General features: G+C 40.0%; 1 protein-coding gene across 1 annotated transcript; it reads left to right on the top strand.

Annotated features, from left to right (window-relative positions):
• The first annotated feature begins 5,015 nt into the window (after positions 1-5,015).
• On the top strand, positions 5,016-21,812 carry zgc:65851 (uncharacterized protein LOC321113 homolog). The gene is made up of 4 exons (XM_049470678.1): positions 5,016-5,875; positions 11,739-12,056; positions 13,798-13,922; positions 15,158-21,812. Exons 1-4 carry the CDS (start codon positions 5,222-5,224, stop codon positions 15,819-15,821), a joined length of 1,761 nt encoding a protein of 586 aa, XP_049326635.1. The 5' UTR covers positions 5,016-5,221; the 3' UTR covers positions 15,822-21,812.
• Positions 21,813-22,622: the final 810 nt, after the last annotated feature.

Below are 22,622 nucleotides of genomic sequence, written 5' to 3'. Positions count from 1 at the left end.
CTCTCTCTCTCTCTCTCTCTCTCTCTCTCTATTTCTCTCTCTCTCTCTCCCTCCCTCTATCTCTCTGTCTCACCATCTGTCTCTCTCTCTAACTCTCTCTCTCTTACCATGTTTCTCTCCCTCTCTCACTCCCCCTCTCTCACCATCTCTCTCCCAGCCTTTCTCTGTCACCATCTGTATAAGATAAAATATAAGATAAAAAAATATTCGTAGTTGTGTAGGTAGAAAGATGCATTTTGTCACTGTCCAATAAAAAGCAAGTATCTCCAAAACGGCAACTTTACAGGAGAGAGAAACAATCTTCTAAACTTTCAATGGCGGTCAATGTAAAAAGAGTTTATTTCAAGAAATCTATTGGTCCATTCATCAAGAAATTTAGACACAGTGTAAGGTACAGTTTGATTTGTTGAAATTATGAAGTAATCTAAAACCGTCAAAAATAGAGGTACTTGTTTTTCATTGGACAGCGACAATATAGTTGAAAGCCTTTCTCTAGCTCGCTAGTGGTCGGCTTTATTGACAAGCTCGTGTAAACTCCGGCTGAAAATACTACCGGAAAAGAGGAAGTAGTTTAAAGTAGAATCGTCTGATTCAGGGCTTTGATTCGTCTCCAGTTCAGTCGGAGACAAAACGGCTTGTCTCAGGTGTTTGAGAAACGCTGAGCTCTGGTGAAGAGACTGCAGTGGGGGGGCAGAGGGGTGATGGAGGTTGTAGTGAGGCGTGGCAGCTTCCTCTCTGCACCCCCCAACCCCAAACACACACACACACACACACACACACTCACACACACACCAAAAACACCAATAACACCAATAGGAACGATACGACCTCTTACAACCCAAAGCATAACCTTGTTCACTACTCAAAACACACACACACACACACACACACTTCTACGCCCCCAAAAGGCCATACTGCTGAATCATCAGGAAAAGTGCAGAGAGATGCAGCTTCACTAAGATCCGCTCCCCTCTGATTTCTCTCTTTTATCAGTGTAATATGATGCTCGTCTGCCTGTGTGTGGCATGATGCTCTAATGTCCTTCACATGTGTCCTCCACAACCTTTTAATCTGTACTGTATTTATTTTAGTTATTTTAGTTAGTTCTGATTCAGTTTTACGCGGCAGTTTAGCAACTTAGCTACTAAACAACTTTACTATATCCTGTGATCTTCACATACGTAGGAGGAGTTTTTATATCCTCTACACTGATTGGTTTGTAGGGTGTCTCTGTTTTTATTGCGACTCGTTTTTTTGGTACCTTTCAAAAAACACTAAACTAAAAAACGTATTTTTTAAAGTAATAAAACATTCCAGTCCTAGTTAACGCTTTTAAACCCCATGTCCAGTACAATAGACATCACGTATTTCCTTTTTTTTAATGTTTTGTTGCAAATAACACTAATTTATACCAAGCATGAACCAGCCAATGAACAGGTAAAATAAAAAAATAAAATAAAAACAGCAGCTTAGGCTGCTGAGAGTGTGGCAGCACCCTAAAGCAAAGTAATAAGAGCTATTTTTTTATTAATTTTATGTAATTTAGAGTTTATTTCACTGTGTAGAAATGCTTTTTGACGTAAAAAGGTCGATATCAAATATAAAATTAAAATGTTCAACACAGGCTTTCAATATAATGGGTTTAAAAAAATACATACATTTTAGTTGATTGGATTTACCTAGACTATGTATTAGATTATTAGATTCTTCTTTTGTGTGCTTCACAGGCAGAAAACTGCATTTTTATGTTTTTCTGTCACTGAAAGGGTTAAAAGTTTATAAACAATTTCTAATCTTTAAAAAACTCTGCAGTGCCCTCTTAGGTTCAACTATGCTATAGGTGAGGAGGATGTTTCCGTGTACTTGTGTGCATATCAGTCAATCAATAATCCCGCCCCCCTCCTAGGTAGATGTTTGAGTAAAATGAACATTGTTGTTTTATTCTATAAACTACAGACAACATTTCTCCCAAATTACAAATAAAAATATTCTCATTTAGAGCATTTATTTACAGAAAATGAGAAATGTCTGAAATAACAAAAAAGATGCAGAGCTTTCAGACCTCAAATAATGCAAAGAAAACAAGTTCATATTCATAAAGTTTTAAGAGTTCAGAAATCAATATTTGTTGGAATAACCCTGGTTGGTTTTTTAATCACAGTTTTTTTCATGCATCTTGGCATCATGTTCTCCTCCACCAGTCTTACACACTGCTTTTGGATAACTTTATGCTGCTTTACTCCTGGTGTAAAAATTCAAGCAGTTCAGTTTGGTGGTTTGATGGCTTGTGATCATCCATCTTCCTCTTGATTATATTCCAGAGGTTTTTAAATAGCTAAAATCACAGAAACTCATCATTTTTAAGTGAAATCTTATTTTTTTACAGAGCTGTATTTTGATGATGATGAGATATTGTGGAGCTGTGTTCTACCATCTAGTATAAACCCTTACCAAAGAAGTATAAACAGTTACTGCAGCAAAATGCAACACACACACACACACACACTGTTAACACCCTCAGGTCCAGCAGTGTTGGAGATCGTGGGTGGCGGGTGGTGTGGCTGGTTTGGGCGTGGCTGGCAGGGGGGTACTGAACGACTATCAGGGTCACGGTCTCATTCAGTATTCAGCCACTGCGGTGGAGTGGTGTGAGGAGGGGGGAGGGGGCAGTCTGCGGTACCGTCGCTCACACACACACACACACACACACACACTCCAGCTCAGAGTGGGATGCTCCACATTGTTAGATCCCATGCAGCAGCAGCAGCAGCCGGGCGAAGCTGCAAGAGCAGCAGCTGATGATGCATCACTCAGTGCTGCAGCAGACTGTCTGGAGTAGATGCTATTATAGATGCTGCATCACTGCTTAAAGTAAAAAATAAGATTTTACCAAATTAAAATCCTCTGGAATATAATCAAGAGGAAGATGGATGATCACAAACCATCAAACCACCAAACTGAACTGCTTGAGTTTTTGCACCAGGAGTAAAGCAGCATAAAGTTATCCAAAAGCAGTGTGTAAGACTGGTGGAGGAGAACATGATGCCGAGATGCATAAAAAAAACTGTGATTAAAAACCAGGATTATTCCACCAAATATTGATTTCTGAACTCTTAAAACTTTATGAATATGAACTTGTTTTCTTTGCATTATTTGAGGTCTGAAAGCTCTGCATCTTTTTTTTATTTCAGTCATTTCTCATTTTCTGTAAATAAATGCTCTAAATGAGAATATTTTTATTTGTAATTTGGGAGAAATGTTGTCTGTAGTTTATAGAATAAAACAATAATGTTCATTTTACTCAAACATAAACCTATATCCTAACCTATAGCAAAATCAGAGAAACTGATTCAGAAAATGAAGTGGTCTCTTAATTTTTTACAGAGATGTATGACATCATCCTTGAACAAATCATGTTACTTTCTTTTTCTGCACTGTATCATTGTTTTCAAAAATACAGTACCGATGTTTACTTATTCATTTACAGGTTAAAAAAAATGATGTCAGAAGTGGTTAATTTAGTGATGTGAATTATAGGCGTTGGAGTTTTGAATATAGTTAAGTACAGTTAAGTGGAGTAGAGTCGAGCAGATTTAAATAGAGTTGATTAGAGTTAAGTGGAGTAGAGTCAGGCAGTTTCGAATAGAGTTAAGTAGAGTTAAGTGGAGTACAGTCAAGCAGATTTAAATAGAGTTGATTAGAGTTAAGTGGAGTAGAGTCAGGCAGTTTCGAATAGAGTTAAGTGGAGTTAAGTGGAGTAGAGTCGAGCAGATTTAAATAGAGTTGATTAGAGTTAAGTGGAGTAGAGTCAGGCAGTTTCGAATAGAGTTAAGTAGAGTTAAGTGGAGTACAGTCGAGCAGATTTAAATAGAGTTGATTAGAGTTAAGTGGAGTAGAGTCAGGCAGTTTCGAATAGAGTTAAGTGGAGTTAAGTGGAGTAGAGTCGAGCAGATTTAAATAGAGCTGATTAGAGTTAAGTGGAGTAGAGTCAGGCAGTTTCGAATAGAGTTAAGTAGAGTTAAGTGGAGTAGAGTCAATCAGATTCAAATCGAGTGGGCAGTAGAACCAAACAGAGTTGGGTTTAATTGGTGTCAAACAGTCCAGTCAAGTTGAGCAGTGCCAAATAGAGTTGAATAAAGTTAAGTGATTCAAATATTCAAGCTGATTCAAATAGAGTTGAGTAGAGTCAAGAAGTAAAGAGTTAAGCTGAGCTGAGTCCAGTTGAGTCAAACAGACTGAGATAGAGACTAGTTGAGTTGTGTCGTGTCAAGCAGTGTCTAGTAAGGCTGAATAGAGTCAAGTAAAATTGAGTTAAGTAGAGTCATGTAGTGTCAGGTAGAGACAAGTTAAATCGAGTTGTGTTGAGTAGTGTCAAATAGAGTTGAACAGAGTTAAGTGGAGTAGAGTCAAACTGATTCAAATAGAGTTGAGTAGAGTCAAGAAGTAAAGGGTTAAGAGTCAAGTTAAGTCAAACAGACTCAGGTAGAGACTAGTTGAGTTGTGTCAAGCAGTGTTGAGTTGAGTCGAGTTAAATTGAGTTGAGTAGTGTAGGTACCGTGTAGTATAAATGTTGCATTGCTTGCTTAATGCACTAAAAATGACTGCATTGCTGCAGAGCATCAGTGTCAACCATATACCCGACTCTCGCTGCATCTACAGCATCCTGATGCTCCACTCTGTTGTATCTGTGTGGGTTCATGTCTATGTTACCTTCTGGTTCTTATCTTTTATAGTAAAGCTTTTATAATCAGATCTTATGGAGTCGTTAAGCATAAATTCTATTATTCTCTATAAATTCTCACTCAGTTGGAGCATGCTCAGAGCAGAGGAGTTACCAGGCAGCAGGCACGTGCCAAATCTTAGCGACAGGATGGGATGGGACGGGGTGTTGGTGCATGTTTTTTTTTTTTTTTTTTTGTCCAGTGCAGCAGGATCTCCTTACTCTCTGCTCTGCACCTCTCTCTCTTTTTTTTTTCTCTCTCTCTCTCTTTTCTTTCTTGTTCTATCTTTCCCTCCCTCTCTCTTTCTCTCTCTCTCTGCGTCAAATGATGCATCAGCCATCCCCCCCTCCCCTCTCTTAGGAGTCTCGAGCTCCGGACGTATATAAAGTTGGGACGGGAGGCAGGAGCGCGTGCACTTTCCTCTCGCTCTTTTCTCTCTTTCCTCGTCCACTCTTTCTTTCACTCTTTTTCTTCCTCTCTGACACTCCTCTCCGCAGATCATGGCGTTTACCGGCGACTTGTACTCGAGCTCGTACCGGCGGATATACTCGGACGCACCGCGCCGCATGACCTCCGCGTCGTCCCGGTACGCGCACGCGGCGCCCCGCGTGGGCTCGCGCCTCGCGCTGGACGCCACGACGGACCTCGCGCACACGGCGGCCGTGACCAACGAGATGAAGATCATCCGCACGAGCGAGAAGGAGCAGCTGCAGGGCCTGAACGACCGCTTCGTCTGCTTCATCGAGAAGGTGCGCGCGCTCGAGCAGCGCAACCGCGCGCTGGAGGCCGAGGCTGCGCAGCTGCGCGAGCGCCACCGCGAGCCCTCGCGCCTCCGCGACCTCTACGAACGCGAGGTGCGCGACCTGCGCGCGCGAGCCGACGAGCTGGCGCGAGACGCCAGCCGCCTCCGCGTGGAGCGCGCGCAGGCCGGCGAAGCGCTGGAGAGCGCGCGCGAGCAGCTGGCCGAGGAGACGCGCCGGCGCGAGGAGGCGGAGAGGGGCGCGAGCGGCTGCCGGCGGGACGCGGAGGAGGCGGCCCTCGCGCGCCACGACCTGGAAAGGCGCGTGGAGGCGCTGCTGGAGGAGATCGAGTTCCTCAGGAGGGTGCACGAGGAGGAGCTGCGCGAGATGCAGGCAGCACTGCAAGCCACGCAGGTAAAAGGAGGTGGGGTGAGTGGGCGGGTACTTGGACTTAGACTTAAGCTTAAGTTTGTGAACCTCAGTTTAAACATTGTCATCTGTTTAGTCTAGTCTTAGACTTAGTCTATCACTAGGTTAACCTTAAGACTGAAAACAAAGTCTAAATGCTGGTCCCCTCAACTTGTATTGACGCTTCAACTTCAGCACCCCTGCCAGTAAAAGCACCCCCTCTCAATGCGTATTCCAAGTAAAGTTAAAGCGCTTTTATCAAGAAGACGGTGCGTACGCGCCGCCAGCAGGGGGTGCTCTCATGGCGGGGTTTAGATATCGACACTACCATGGTGCCGAATTCAGCACCCCTGCCGGGAAAAGCCCCACCCCCCACCCTTGCAGCGTATTTCTAAGTAAAGTTAAAAGTGATTTTATCGAGAAGCTGAACGCGCCTTGGCACATTGTTTGCAGAACCCAAGGCCTTAAGAGTTTATGCAAGCCTTGCATTACCTTGGACCTAATCTAAGTTTGGGAACATTAGTTTGACTGTTATCATCTATTTAGTCTAGTCTAGTCCCCTAAACTTGGATTGATGCTTCAACTTAACTTAAATGCTGGTGTTGTGCCAAATTCAGCACCCCTGCCAGGAAAAGCACCCCCTCTGGAAGCGTATATTTTTTTCGCCAAACACAAGGCCTTTAGATTTTATCCCAGATTTAGACTCAGCTAATCTTGGAACCTTAGTTTGACTGTTGTCACCTATTAAGTCTAGTCTTAAACTTGATCTTGGTCTGTTAAACAGGCCTTTAAGACTCACTTTCTCCACAACCTTGGCCTTAGTCTAAGTTTGGGAACCTTAGTTGACTGTTGTTATCTATTAAGTCCAGTCTTAAACTAAATTTACACTTAGGTTAACCTTAGACTGAAAACCTCAGTCCCAATGTTGTTGTCTATTTAGTCTAATCTTAAACTTGATCTTGGTCTGGTAAACAGACCCTCTAGGCTTAGATTTAATCAGAATTTTAGGGTCTTGGACTAAACCTTAACGTTAACGTCTAGAGAACAGGATGGTCCCTTTGACTGGGACTGAAGCCTAGGCCAGTTCTGTTCACCAGTGCTGTTTTATCAGTAATCATTTGTTTAGTCAAATCCTAGACTAAGACTTACACCTGGGCTAATATTAGACTTTAAAAAATAGATTTTCAGTCAAAACAGTTTGCTCTAGTCTTAAACTTGATCTTGGTTAGGTAAACAGGCCTTCAAGACTTAGACTTAGTTGAGTTGTAGTAATTTGTGTTAGTATTAGTGTTAGTTTAAGTATTAGTATTAGTTTAAGTGTTAGTATTGGTATTAGTGTTAGTATTAGCATTTGTGTTAGTATTAGTGTTAGTATTATTGTTAGGTTTAGTATTAGTATCAGTTTAAGTGTTAGTATTAATATCAGTGTTAGTATTAGTTTTAGTATTTGTTTTAGTATTAGTGTTAGTATTAGTTTTAGTATTTGTTTTAGTATCAGTGTTAGTATTAGTGTTAGTATTTGTTTTAGTATTAGTGTTAGTATTTGTTTTAGTATTTGTTTTAGTATTAGTGTTAGTATTATTGTTAGGTTTAGTATTAGTATCAGTTTAAGTGTTAGTATTAATATCAGTGTTAGTATTAGTGTTAGTATTTGTTTTAGTATTAGTGTTAGTATTTGTTTTAGTATTTGTTTTAGTATTAGTGTTAGTATTAGTATTTGTTTTAGTATTAGTGTTAGTATTAGTTTTAGTATTTGTTTTAGTATTAGTGTTAGTATTAGTGTTAGTATTTGTTTTAGTATTAGTGTTAGTATTAGTTTTAGTACTGGTGTGATGTGAGTTGAGTAGGGGCTGTAGTGTTGAATAATTAATGCAGGAGGGACAATTCATCCTGCCTGCACTGCAACACACACACGCACAAACAGACACACACACACATACATACACACACACACACACCTCAATACACACACACACACACACAGCTTTATCATACACACACTGAAGGGATGAAGAGAGAAAGGGAGGAAGAGTGGGAGAAAGAGGGAATAGAGAGAGAGAAGAAAAGAGGGAATAGAAAATGAGAAAGAATACAGATAGAGAGAATGAGGGATTAGAGAGAGAGAGAGAGAGAGAAGGAGGGATTAGAGAGAAAGAGAGAGAGCGAAGGAGGGAATAGAGAGAGAGAGAGAGAGAGAGAGAGCTGATGGAGCAGTGAAGTTGCAGCACTCTCTCAGTAGCGCAGGATTCTAGGTGTGGCCCTGCTCTCTGATTGGCTGAGACAGTCCCGGGCCATCTTGATTGTAAACTTGCTATCCAATCACAGCACAGGAGGGTGGGGTTTGTGGGGATACAGCAGGCATGTTAAAATGTTTCAGGTTCAAGAAAGAAATATATGTCTGTGTATACTGTATGTGGATTTTGAGCTGTTACATAAACGGCCAATCAGAGCAGAGCTTATTGTTTTATTGATTTATTAAGCCTTATGTAAAAGCAAAAAACTGGGAACAGAAGCATTTATCACCCTAAATAATCTCTATTGTTTCTAAATTACTCAGCAAATCTCAAATAAATAGCTAATAAATACATTTACGGCACCTTTAAATGCTGTTTAATGGTTAATGCATTTGTGTGAAAATGTAACGATACAGTAAATATGGACTAATAAGTTAATGTTAGTTTGTAAAACAAAATCTCAATATTTTATCATTAAGAAATCAATCAATTCCTCACATTAACGCTCCTAAATTGTAGTAAAAAAGTTGTTTGCATTTGTTTCTGAGACTGGTAATGAACTTATCCTGTACACTGTCAACAGAGGAAGCTCTTGCTCTTCCTTTCCTGAAGCGGCCCTGATGAGTGCCAGTTTCATCATCATAGCGTTTTTGACATTTAACGTTCGTAGTTGAGTAGTTCTTTCTTCTCATAATCTGGATTAGAACATTACTCAAATATTCACTATTCACTGTATACCTGTAACTCTACCTCTTCACTACTTTACTTTAACTGATGCTCTCAAACTTTACATTAAGAGTGTAACGCTGTGTGAAGGACTGGACGAGGAGAGCGGACGCTAACGCAAGTATCATTTATTAAAGAACAGAAAACAAAACATAAAACAAGCAGAAACAGGAGAAACAGGAGACTAACTGACAGACGGGATTTAACACAGCCGTGACAGACGTATAAACGCACAGGTAGGGCGAATTTATTAAATAAATATAAACAAATAAACAAGTAAACAAGAAACAAAGAAAAACAAGAAACAGAGGCGAGCTAAAACTAACAAACAAACAAGAGGTACTAAAGATAAACAAACGGGGAGACTATAAATCTAGGCAGGATAAACTAAAACAGGGCAAGGGAATAAACTAGGGAAAACACAGGGAACTAGAAAATAACAATAAACAGGAAGATAAATATATACTACAAACAAATAGGGAGACTAAACAAGGAAAACAAAATGAATAATGAAACAAGACTATGAACTAAACAGGGCAAGGATAATAACAAGGATTAAACTAAGATAGACACGGAGAGAAACACGGAGAGAAACACGGAGAGAAACTCTGGGAACACGGGAAGACAAACGACAGGAGACAGTGCAAAGACCGACCAGGACAGGTGACAGAGGAAAGCTATTTAACTAAACAGGAAACACACTGGGAGTGGAAACACCTGGGGAAGGGGTGGAGCTACAAATGAGACATGAGGTAATGGAAAATCACAGGCAGAACACAGGGGCACGGGTCACATGGGACAACACAGGCACGAGGACAGACAGGAAACAGGGCCAGGCGTGACAAAGAGACAAGAAATTCAAGTAATTAACTCTTGATGAGTTCAGCACAGCTGTTAACTGAAAGCCTGAATTCCAGGTGACTCTACCTCATAAATCTGACTGAGAAAATCCAGCAGAGATGTTCAAAACTGATCATCTAAACAAGAGGTGCTGGGGTCATTTTCTCTTTTATGGGGGTTTTTATTCCCGTCCAGAACGATCATGTACGTGTTTTTCTCAGACGTCCTCTGATAAATAAATTACAGGCTGAATTATCTACTGTTTTTCTCTGAACTCCGTGCTCCTCCGGTAATTTTAGTCCCGTCCGGACGCACATCTCTGAGTTTCGTCTCCTCGCCTTTAATAAAATAGATATTTGTCCACTGCCTCGCACCGTAATTACAGTTTGGGCGCGCCACGGTTTCCACGGAGATCCACGTAAAAAAAAAAAGCACAACAGCGAGTGGAAATGGAGGAGCTACTGAATGCTGCAATGTCATGAGACCAAAAAAAAGAAGCCTAAAAACTCACTGATCCTCCTGTTTTTCAACTGCAGTCCGGATGCAGGAGTTTTATCACTAAAGAGTAGTAGTGTGAAATGTGGTATTAAAGGTTCTGTAGGTTCTGTAATGTACTGTTTCTTATCTATCGGAGCGAAGCGGCAGCATCAGCTGTTCTGTAAGCTCTCAGTTCTGACTCAGCGGTTCTGATCCGAGCTGATCAGCGCTTTAAACTCATTAACTCTCCCACAGACTTTCAGTTCATTACAGTGATGAACAGCAGCAGCAGCAGAGTGAAGCTGTAGATACGCCTGTATTAACCCACTCTACTGCAACGCTTCAGATCTAAAGTCCAAATAATAATTACTGTATCCAGGGATGTGTCGCTAAGAATATGGATTAGGTGAATATTTTACAGTGAATATTTTGCAACCTTAATTATTTGGCTGAAAATGCCAAAAATAAGTGTTTTTTTTTAGTGAAAAGAAAAAAAGGGGCAAGAGAAACGGCATGTTTAAGTTCATTTTTAGTCTAATACGCTTTTAGTCTAAATAAGGCAGTCAACATCAATTATCACACATGGTATTAGTTAGGAAGCTTTACAAGCGTTAATATGTTCACAAACTGTCAGTTTTCAGCTGAAAGATACAAGCTGTACAGGACTAGTATAGTAACATAAGCCGAGCAAACCGAGCTAACTGTAAAGCTTGTAAAAACAAGAATTTTTTACAAGCTTTACTAAAAAATCACAAACTCTTACACTCATAAAGTAGCACTACTGAAAATGTATAAAATAAGACATTAAATTAAACAAAAAAAGCCATGTACTGATAAGAATATGTACATTATCATGCTATTTAGCTGTAATAATTCACCATAAAATTGGCATCTCTGTGGTGCTGCTCATAAGAGGCGTGGACCTGTTTTTCCTGTAAAGCGGCTTTGTGACAACCTTTGTTGTAAAAAGCGCTATATAAATAAAATTGAATTGAATGAATTGAATTGAATTTAGCTGCTACATCTCAACAACAGCTAACATACGTCTTAATTTTGCTTTCTGCCTCAAATTTGTGAATCAGTTTCTCTGATTTAGCTATTTATAGGTTTATGTTTGAGTAAAATGAACATTGTTGTTTTATTCTATAAACTACAGACAACATTTCTCCCAAATTCCAAATAAAAATATTCTCATTTAGAGCATTTATTTACAGAAAATGAGAAATGACTGAAATAACAAAAAAAGATGCAGAGCTTTCAGACCTCAAATAAAGCAAAGAAAACAAGTTCATATTCATAAAGTTTTAAGAGTTCAGAAATAATCAATATTTGGTGGAATAATCCTGGTTGGTTTTTAATCAGAGTTTTTTTTATGCATCTTGGCATCATGTTCTCCTCCACCAGTCTTACACACTGCTTTTGGATAACGTTATGCTGCTTTACTCCTGGTGCAAAAACTCATTCAAGCAGTTCAGTTTGGATTTTGGATTATATTCCAGAGGTTTTCAATTTGGTGAAATCAAAGAAACTCATCATTATTTAAATATTGTTTGCTGCTCACTCATTGGTCTGTGTGTCTGGGTGTTGCTCAGGTATCGGTGGAGATGGACGTGAGTAGACCGGATCTGGCCGTGGCTCTGAAGGACATCCGCTCTCAGTATGAAGCTCTTTCCTCCAGGAATCAGCTGCAGGCGGATGAGTGGTACCGCTCCAAGTTCGCCAGCGTCACCGAGGCGGCCTCCCGCAACAACGACGCCATCAAACAGGCCAAAGACGAGCTGGGAGACTGCCGGCGGCAGGTACAGGCTCGCACCCTGGAGGTAGAGGCCCTCAGGGGCCACAACGAGGCTCTGGAGAGGCAGCTGGCCGAGATGGAGGAGCGCCACAGCAATGAAATCAGCGAGATGCAGGTGAGAGACTCTGCTTTGCAAAAGTATCCATACCCCTTGTCACCTTAAAGCAAACTTAAATGCATTTTATTGAGATTGCAAGTGATAGAACAACACAAAGTTGCACATTATTTTGGTGAAGTGGAAGGAAAATGATGCATAAAAATCTGAAAAGTGTGACGTGCAAAATATTAACTCTGAAACCCCCAAAATATATATAATAAAAATAAAAAATCCAGTGTAATCAGTCGCCTTCAGTAGTTAATATAGTTAATCCAGTAATGTAATTTATGTAATTTAGTTTTGGTATATATACAGCTGTTCTGTGAAGGCCTCAGTGATTCGTTAGAGAACACTAGTGAACAAACAAAAGCATCATGAAGACCAAAGAGGAACTCACAATCCCTCCCCACTGTGAAACATGGTGGCGGGAGCATCATGCTGTAGGGATGCGTTTTTTTCTTCAGCAGGGACAGACTTAGGAAGCTGGTCAGAGTTGATTTGATAGAGGGATGATGGATGGAGATAAATAGTACAGGACAATCCTGAATAAAGAAAACCTTTTGGAAGCTTCAGAAGATTTGAGACCTTCCGACCTGACGATGACCCTAAACATAATACAGCCAGAGCTACAGTGAAATGCTTTAGATCGAAGCTAACATTGTCAAAATTGTCTACATCTCAGTAGGCACTTTATTGAAGATGACTTTAAGAATTTTGACAACCTTATTGTCAGGAATTTGTTTATTGGTGCTTTTTTACTGCATGGTACCTACACTGCTCAACTTAACTCAACTTTTTACTGCTTCCTAAGGTCAAATTAAAAACCTGATACCTGGAACTGGTACTTGTGGTTCCAAGCAAGCCGAGTAGGAGCTCAAATGCAGCGTATAAATCTTGCAGAGCTCTGATTAGACAGAGAGAATCATCACTTAATTCACATTCAGCCATTGCTAAACTAGGTGTGACTGTTCTGTACAGCCAGTCCTGCCTCTGGGTATCTTAGACCAATCAGCGGCGAGTTGCGCCCCTAACAGTACCGCCTATTTTCTCTGTGCACTGTTTCGCAGAGTAGGGGACCTGTTACACTGGTCAATGATTCTTTTTCCCCTTAAATCAGGACCAGGAAGCATCTCGTAATAACTAAGAACTATATCGCATTTATCGTACAATAAATAGTGATGACCTCTGTACGTTTTTTTCTGACTGCAATTTTGTCCAGTGTATTTATTTGAGTGTTTCGTTTTTATGTGCAAATAAATATCACCAATGTTTTAGCCACTCATGCAATGACCGATACATAAAAACATACATATAAAAGTCCCATACACACAGAGAAGGCTGTCATAGGTGAATAAAAAACTACATGCTTTTTCCACACTATGCTTTTAGTTCATATAAATTCAGTGTCTTTTGAATATGATGTGCTTATTATGCTATTTTATTATCATTGTGTCAGTGGCATGAACTTGTTTTAAATGACATCAATATTGTTTATTACAATTGTATTTCTGACCATATATTGTCCAGTAAAAATAACTTGTCGTGACTGACCTATGCTATTAATACACTGGAACACTGGTAGTGCAAAACACACCAGGTACCAGATGCCAGAAAGTGAGTACAAGAGTCCAGTAGACTCCAGTAGAGTCTGAGTCAGGTAGTAAGTGTAGGTATCATGCATTATGGAAAAGCTCTATACTGTAGGTAGAATCATTAAAGCTGCTGGTTCTGACTCTCTGAATGCACTGTTGGGCTGCAGGAGGCCATCCAGCAACTGGAGGAGGCCCTGCGGGGTACCAAAGGAGAGATGTCCCGTCACCTGCGAGAGTACCAGGAGCTTCTGAATGTAAAGATGGCGCTGGACATCGAAATTGCTGCCTACAGGTCAGAGCATTGGTGTAGAAACTTTCATTTTAAAAGCGCACCGAAATCTGTACCCCAGCCATGAAAAGCACCCCCTCTCAGGAGCGCGTTTCTAAGTAAAGTTAGCTAAAGCAATTATCTTTCTTTTTTCTGTAAGACAGTACACGCTGCTGAGAGAGGGTGCTTTTCCTAGTGGGGCTGCAGATTTCAGCACTACTATGGTGCTGAATTCAGCACCCCTGCCAGGAAAAGCACCCTCTCTCGGGACAGGCTGCAAGTGACGTTTCTTTTTCCTTATTTCTTAGGAGTCAGCACAGCTTAGAACAGTATCTTGGGTATTTTTTCCATTTTCTAAGTAAAGTTAAAGCCAAAAAGACATGGGAGCGTACATTATCCCGAGAGAGGGTGCTTTTCCTGGCGGGGGTGCTGAATTCAAACAATGAATCATTACAATAAAAATAAAACAATATGCTGCAATAAAAACAACTTCCAGATAATGTCTTGTTCTGTTAACAGACTGGGAGGCTTTGTGTCATACAGTTGTGTTGCAACTGATGCTCTCAAACACTTTATTAAGAGACAAGAAATTCAAGTAATTAACTCATGATGAGTTCAGCACAGCTGTTAACTGAAAGCCTGAATTCCAGGTGACTCTACCTCATAAAACTGACTGAAAAAATGATTCCATCTCCAGCAGAGATGTGTAAAATTGATCATCTAAATAAGATTTCACTTAAAAATGATGAGTTTCTTTGATTGAAAACCTCGGAAATATAATCAAGAGGAAGATGGATGATCTCAAGCTTTAAATTTAATTTGCACCAAGAGTAAAGGAGTGTGTAAGACTGGTGGAGGAAAACTGTGATTAAAAACCAGGGTTATTCCACCAAATATTGATCATTTCTGAACTCTTAAAACTTTATGAATATGAACTTGTTTTCTTTGCATTATTTGAGGTCTGAAAGCTCTGCATCTTTTTTGTTATTTCAGTCATTTCTCATTTTCTGTAAATAAATGCTCTAAATGAGAATATTTTTATTTGGAATTTGGGAGAAATGTTGTCTGTAGTTTATAGAATAAAACAACAATGTTCATTTTACTCAAACATAAACCTATAAATAGCACAATCAGAGAAGGTGTGTCCAAGCTTTTTACTCGTACTTTTCCTGATGAAATCTTGCAAATATTCATGAGCAAGTCCATTTTTGGTTTATAGATTATTAATAACATGATTTTCCCTCTTTTTCTTCAAACAGGAAGCTTCTGGAAGGTGAGGAAACTCGTCTGAGCACCGTGAGCGGCGCCTTGCTCCAGTCCGCCTACCCCGGCATGTCCTACACCTCCGGCAGAACCTTCATGCTCGGAGCTTACAGGACTACCATAGCCAAACCTGCTGAGGAGGAAGAGGAAGAGGAGGCTGAGGAAGAGGAAGCAGAGGAAGAGGAGAAGGAAGAGGAAGAAGCAGCAGAAGAGGAGGAAGGAGAAGGTGAAGCAGAAGCTGAAGCAGAAGCAGAAGGCGAGGAAGAGGAGGGTGAAGGAGAGGGAGAGGGAGAGGAAGAAGCAGAGGCGGAAGCTGAGGAGGAAGAGGAAGGAGGAGACGAGGAAGAAGCAGGAGAAGAGCAGGAAGAGGCCGCTGAAGAGGAGGAAGAGGGGAGCGGCGAAGCTGAAGAAGAGGTAGAAGAGGAGAAGGAGGAAAAGAAAGAGGAGAAGAAGAAGGAGGAGAAGAAGCAGGAGAAGAAGCAGGTAGAGGAGAGCAAACCAAAGGAGAAAGAAACAAAGAAGGAGGAGAAAAAGGAGGAGAAGAAGGAGGAGAAGAAGAGCGAAAGCAAAGCGAGCAACAACAACAAGCCGGAGAGCAAGAGCGAGAAGAGCGACGGCAGCAAAGCAGAGAAATCAGCTCCTGCTGCCAAGAGCAAGTAGAGCCACCGCTGCCCTCCATACCCCCACCCTCCGTACTGTACTCTCCCAATACCTCTCTGATCATCACACACTCGCGCACACTCCCTCACACACACTCACGCACACACACTTTCTCAGAACCTGCATTCACACTAGGAGAACGACTGAGCACGACCAATAAACCTAAAAGAGTTATTTCCTAAAAGAGCTCCCAATTTAAAACCACGGTTTAGTGCCAAACAACACAAGCAAGTGACTCAACAACAGATTGTCAAGCTACTAAGACACTAAAAGACACAATTAAGCGACAAGTAACAAGTGACACAACGACAAAATGACCAGCGACTAAACTAAGAGCGTATGCAATGTGTATTTGCGATTTAGCGACAAGCGAGGAAAGACTACACAGTTCATAATCCCAATTTAGCAACAAGCAATACAACGACAGAGCGACAATTGACAAAAGAGGACACGACGAAAGATTACAGTTTATAACGACAATTTTACGACAAGCAGTTCAACAACAGAGTGACAATTGACAAAATAAGCAATTTGATAAGAAGCAATAACAGATTACACAGTTTCAAAACATTATTTAATGTCAAACGATGAAAGAGTACAAAGTTTGTTATCCCAATGTAATTAAAAAACGACTAAAGAGTACATAGTTTGTAATTACAATTTAATGACAAGCGACGAAACAGTACGAAGTTTCTTATCGCGATTTAGCGACGTTTCGATGTCGCTAAATCGAAAAGCAACAAAAGGACACACTTTGTAATTATGATTTAACGACAAGTGACATAATGACAGAGCAGCAAGCGACGAAAGAGTACAAAGTTTGCAACCACGATTTAACAACAAGCAATACAATGACAATTTAACCACCATCGATTAAAGATTACACACTTTGCAAACATGAATTAAGGACAAACGATAATGACAGAGCAATAAGGGACAAACTAGTGCACTTACTACAGTTTACTGACAAGCGATGAAAGATTACACAGTTTGTAATCCCAATGTAATGAAAAATGACGAAAAACAAGCGACATGATGACAAAGCAACAAGCAACAAAAAAGACACAAGTTTCTAATCACGATTTAGCATCAGGACACAGTGATAAGCGACGAAATTACGATTACGATTTAAAGACAAGTGACATGATCACAGAGTAGCAAGCGACGAAAGATTACACAGTTTGCAACCATGATTTAATGACAAGCGACAAAACGGCAGAGACATGTGACACGAAGACAGAGCAACAAGCGACAAACTAGTGCACAGTTATAACCACAATTTAACGACAAGCGACTTAAGAGTACACAGTTTGCAAAAGAGTACACAGATTGTAACCAAAATTTAACAACAAGCAACACAACAAATTCGATATGTCACCTGCTATTGTGAATGCAGGGTCACACACACACAAGCACAAACACTCGCGCATGCATGCAAGTGCACCCACACACACACATCTCTTACTGGGTACAGTCAGGTTTACAAACGGTCTGCTACTCTCTTAAAACAGGTGGTCTGTAATGGTTCTGAAGTAAAGGCATTGCTACGATGGAGAACCAGTAAAAAAATATACGTGATTTTACAGTTTATCACCACAGTTATTGGAATTCTCTGAACTAAAGAACCCTCTAGAGGGTATAGTCGCCTACAGACAGCAAATAGACAGCCACAGACCAACAGACAGCTTTGTCTACTGCAGACTCCACCATACTGACTGAACTGATTAATCCATAACAGAAGATAAGCCAACAGACAGCAACAGACACCAGTAGACACCAACAGACAACAACAGAAGCTAACAGACATCATTATACCAACAGACAGAAACCAATATTAAAGCAACAGACAGCAACAGAAACCAAGAGACAGCAACATAAGCCAACAGACAGAAAAATAAGCCAATATAAAAAGAAACCAACATACATCATTATATACCAACAGACATCATTATACACCAACAGACAGCAACAGACCGAAGATAAGCCAACAGACAGCAAAAGAAGTCAACATACGTCATTAAAAACAAACAGACAGCAACAGAAAACAACTTACACCAACAGACACCAACAGATGGCAACAAAAACCCACATACACCAACAGACAGGAAAATACACCAAGAAAAAAACAACAGACATCATTATACACCAACAGACAGCAACAGAAACCAACAGACATCTATCTACAACAAACAGAAAGCAACAGAAGCTAACATTACAGCAACAGACACTAACAGACATCTTTCTACAACAAAAAGACAGCAACAGAAGCTAACAGACAGCAACAGACAGCAAAATATACCAACAATACAGAACCAGAAGCCAACAGAAACCAACAGACAGCATTATACACCAACATACAGCAACAGAAACCAACAGACAGAAAAAATACACCAACAGACATCAACAGAAACCAACAGACATCAACAGAAACCAACAGACCCTCAACAGAAACCAACAGACAGAAAAAAATACATTAACAGACAGCAACAGAAACCAACAGACATCAACAGACAGTAAAAAATACACCAACAGATGGTAAAATACACCAAAATACGGTAAAAGACAGCAACAGATGGAAAAAACAACAGACATCATTATACACCAACAGACAGCAACAGAAACCAACAGACATCTATCTACAACAAACAGAAAGCAACAGAAGCTAACATTACAGCAACAGACACTAACAGACATCTTTCTACAACAAAAAGACAGCAACAGAAGCTAACAGACAGCAACAGACAGCAAAATATACCAACAATACAGAACCAGAAGCCAACAGAAACCAACAGACAGCATTATACACCAACAGACAGCAATAGAAACCAACAGACAGAAAAAATACACCAACAGACATCAACAGAAACCAACAGACATCAACAGAAACCAACAGACCCTCAACAGAAACCAACAGACAGAAAAAAATACATTAACAGACAGCAACAGAAACCAACAGACATCAACAGACAGTAAAAAATACACCAACAGATGGTAAAATACACCAAAATACGGTAAAAGACAGCAACAGACGGAAAAAACAACAGACATCATTATACACCAACAGACAGCAACAGAAACCAACAGACATCTATCTACAACAAACAGAAAGCAACAGAAGCTAACAGACAGCAACAGACAGCAAAATATACCAACAATACAGAACCAGAAGCCAACAGAAACCAACAGACAGCATTATACACCAACAGACAGCAACAGAAACCAACAGACATCAACAGAAACCAACAGACATCAACAGAAACCAACAGACAGAAAAAAATACATTAACAGACAGCAACAGAAACCAACAGACATCAACAGACAGTAAAAAATACACCAACAGATGGTAAAATACACCAAAAGACGGTAAAAGACAGCAACAGACGGAAACAGACTGAAAGTAGCTCGAGCCCTTAGCACACTAAAAGAACACTTTGGGGACCATTTAATAGAAAAGTTTAAGGATGGTGAAAGGAATGCATGCCTTAATGAAACAATAACGAACTATAAAACTGTGAAATGTGAAAATGGGTCTGGAGACCTCAGTGCCCGGCCATCATCCCTCATCTGCCATCATTCCCTGAAGGAAGGAGAATGAGTGAAGGAAGACCGCCACCTCCACTGCAGTAGAACCCACTGTCCCCACTGGTTCCAACTTTACGGTGCTATTATTCGACTCAAACAGCAAGTTGGACGTCAATGGGTTCAGAGGGCAAACAGCACAACTTTAAAAACAGCAGGTGCTTCTCTGTTCGAGGTCTTGAGTGAATTATACCAGCCGAGAAATCCCACCAATGTTCACCTCATTTACCCCGACGTTCACCCCAGAATCACCCTGCGTTCACCCTACGTATCACCCCCAGTCAAATGTAATACTAGAGTAGCTATAAGCGCACTATTGAATGTCTATTTCTTGGGACTGTCCGAGCTAAACATACGTCTCGGACAGTATGTACTACTGTATGTAGAACATTTGACTAATGTTCTAATATAATATTTCACACGTTTACCATCTACAATATCCATAACCAGCACTACGCCGATGTTCTACCACCCATCCATCCGCCTTCTGTTTAATTGCGACAGTCGCTGCTCAGCAAACGCGGCTACTATTAAGATTCGCCGATGAACGGTAAACTGAGGAGGGCTAGTGGACTTTCGATCTGAGGGATGGACGTGCATTTTGCATCCAATGCAGTTCATCCAGGAATTAAATATTATGATTGTGAAGATTTTAAAAAGACTGCTGCTATTTATCTTCCTATTCCTGCTACTTTTACGTTAGAAAAAGAACCTCCTCCACTCGATTGGTTCACTCTCAATGGAATTTTTGTAATTTTCCAACGTGTTAAAACAGGAGTCTTCAACTGTTTGGGAATTAAATATACTGTATAGAACAAATATAGAAAATTAATGTGCATTAGAAGATGAGAAGAATGTTTTTCTTCTCATCTTCAGTGTTGAGGTCTGGATGTTGAGGTTTCCAGATTTTCTGGAGATGGTGTTGGTGGTTTATCAGGTCTTACAGGGGGTTGTTATGGGTCTCGTACCGATTTTAAAGCTCTTTCTGCTTTTCATAATGCATGTCATCCCAGACACATTTAATAATGATGAAGTCTGGAATCTGGGCCTTTGATTGGAGGTGATGTTGGTGATGTTGGTGGTCTACCAGGTCTTGCAGGGGTTGCTAGGGTTCCTATGTTTAAGCCTAGAAGTTGAAGAGCATTTCTTATTCTCACCCTGCAAGCTGTGGGTGGTCTGCAAGGTCTTACAGGAAGTTGTTAAGACCCGTTTCCATTTTTAGCAAGGCCTTCAAAGTGCTGATACAATACGACCTCTGTACAATTTTTTGATTTTGTATTTTAAAACCATGTTTGCAGGCTGGTATATCAAATATTGACTTTAATATCACCTTAAATGTAACTTAATACCAAATTTAGAGACATACATCTAATATATTGCCTTTAATACCACCACTTATTTATATTTTTATGTGACTAAGTACCCCCATTATATTTGCCCATATAAATGGGCTGTCTGTCCACAGTGTGGGCTTTGTCTCTGAAATGAGATTGAGTGGATTGACCTCATTACTGGGCAGTTGGTTGTGACAGGTCTGGCTCTTTGCTGGTCTTGCAAGTGGCAGGTAACGTGACTGGTAGTTAAGGGTAGTTAAGGGCTATTACCAAGACATTTAACCCTTTGTTGTAGCATAGAGTATCAGCAAACTATGAAACATATGGAATATATTTTATATTTTAGTTTCTGTTACTCATCAAGAGTAAAGTATCATTTGTAAAGTTGTAAAGAGGTAGAGTTGTTAGTGAATAGCTCTATTTGAGTAATATTCTAATCCAGATTACTAGAAGCAAGAACTACTTAACTAAGTAAAAAAAAGTAAAATAAATGACTTTAAGGCCAAAATGAAGGTCAGTAAATCCAAAATGTATGATTACAAGAACTTTGAAACCATCAAAAACGTTATGATGGTGAAACTGGCACTCATCAGGACCACCCCATGAAAGGAAGAGAGTTTCTTTATACTCTGGATCACTTCACTATTCATTTACTATGGAGGAAATAATTATAGGACCCAAATCAAATCAAGAATAAAAGTAGGTGAAATTTTCTTCCGCCAATAAAAGTAGTCCCATCCGTTCGGAGTACAGCAGTGAACCGGTTGATGGGAGGATGTTTTTTTCTCTTTCTCTTTTGCATGGCCTGATGATCCTTGGAGCTTGGCTATAGAAGACAGGATGGGATAGATTTGCTTGTTGTGTGTATGATAAATAATGTATGTACTGTAAATGCCTTAATAACGAGAGAAATGCGTTTGCACTTTTCTGCATTCACATCCCACACTTTTTCAGAGAGGGTTCAGAGGAGGAGACGCCATACCGAGCTAACCGCTAACCTACCGCAACCGTCCGAGCTGCTACTTCCATACAGTGGTGTTCTCTAAATAAGCCAAATAAAGCCATTTACCAACCAAAACTAACGCTGCCTGTCTGAGTCTGTGCTGTGAGTGTGTTCGAGCATGCGATACTGCTTCACAAGACTACATACATCAGTTATAACCTCTAAAAACAGTATATTTTCAGACCTATTAAACATCTTTTAAATAGCAACAGAGCTTCTGAATATACAGTATCTACACAGATGGGCATAGTGGTCTGGAAATATGACAGACTTCAATGTTCATTGCTATCTTGGCAGTTACTTGTGAACACAGACCCAACTACACTGAAAAAAACTATGTGTAAATTTTACTTTAAAAAAGTTTTGCAACTTTCTGCATTTGCTTAACTTAAATTTCATTACAGATAAATTTAAGTAACTTCAACTCGGTTTCAATACTTAAATGTTTTTACTGAATCAATCCTTTCTTTTAGTAAACTTTATTTAATTATCTGCATACAATATTACCTAATTACAATTACATCATCTCAAAGATTTATTTTGTAAACCGACCAGGTCTCACTGTTTCAACACACTAACAAAGTCATTTAATTTTGCATTTTAATTTTGAACACAAGGCAGGGCAATTCAGCTTTTCAGGTTTCTGAGCGTCAGTTAGCATTAGCATTGGCATTAGCCTTGACAACTTGACAACAAGCTGACTAAGAATCATGTGTTGAACAAGCATCCAAGCTCACATATAGTGGCTACATTGTTCAAAAACATTTCTGATGCCGAAAATTTGAAGATTTGTAAAAAACCTAAGGACTAGTTTGCAAAAGCCATGTATAGGAAATGTGTTCACCTGAATAACCAACTTTTTTTAACACCTTGACCATCAAAGAC

This window comes from Astyanax mexicanus, chromosome 22 (assembly GCF_023375975.1).
Source record: "Astyanax mexicanus isolate ESR-SI-001 chromosome 22, AstMex3_surface, whole genome shotgun sequence".
Taxonomy (NCBI): domain Eukaryota; kingdom Metazoa; phylum Chordata; class Actinopteri; order Characiformes; family Acestrorhamphidae; genus Astyanax; species Astyanax mexicanus.
Note: the sequence above shows the minus strand (reverse complement) of the source record. Positions and strands in the feature narration are given on the sequence as shown.

Bases quoted from the DNA above. Each gene is read 5' to 3' on its own strand.
- zgc:65851 (XM_049470678.1), top strand. From the start codon at position 5,222: ATGGCGTTTACCGGCGACTTGTACTCGAGCTCGTACCGGCGGATATAC. The intron at 12,057-13,797 runs GTGAGAGACTCT...GTTGGGCTGCAG, and splicing joins ATGAAATCAGCGAGATGCAG to GAGGCCATCCAGCAACTGGA. The intron at 13,923-15,157 runs GTCAGAGCATTG...TTCTTCAAACAG, and splicing joins ATCGAAATTGCTGCCTACAG to GAAGCTTCTGGAAGGTGAGG.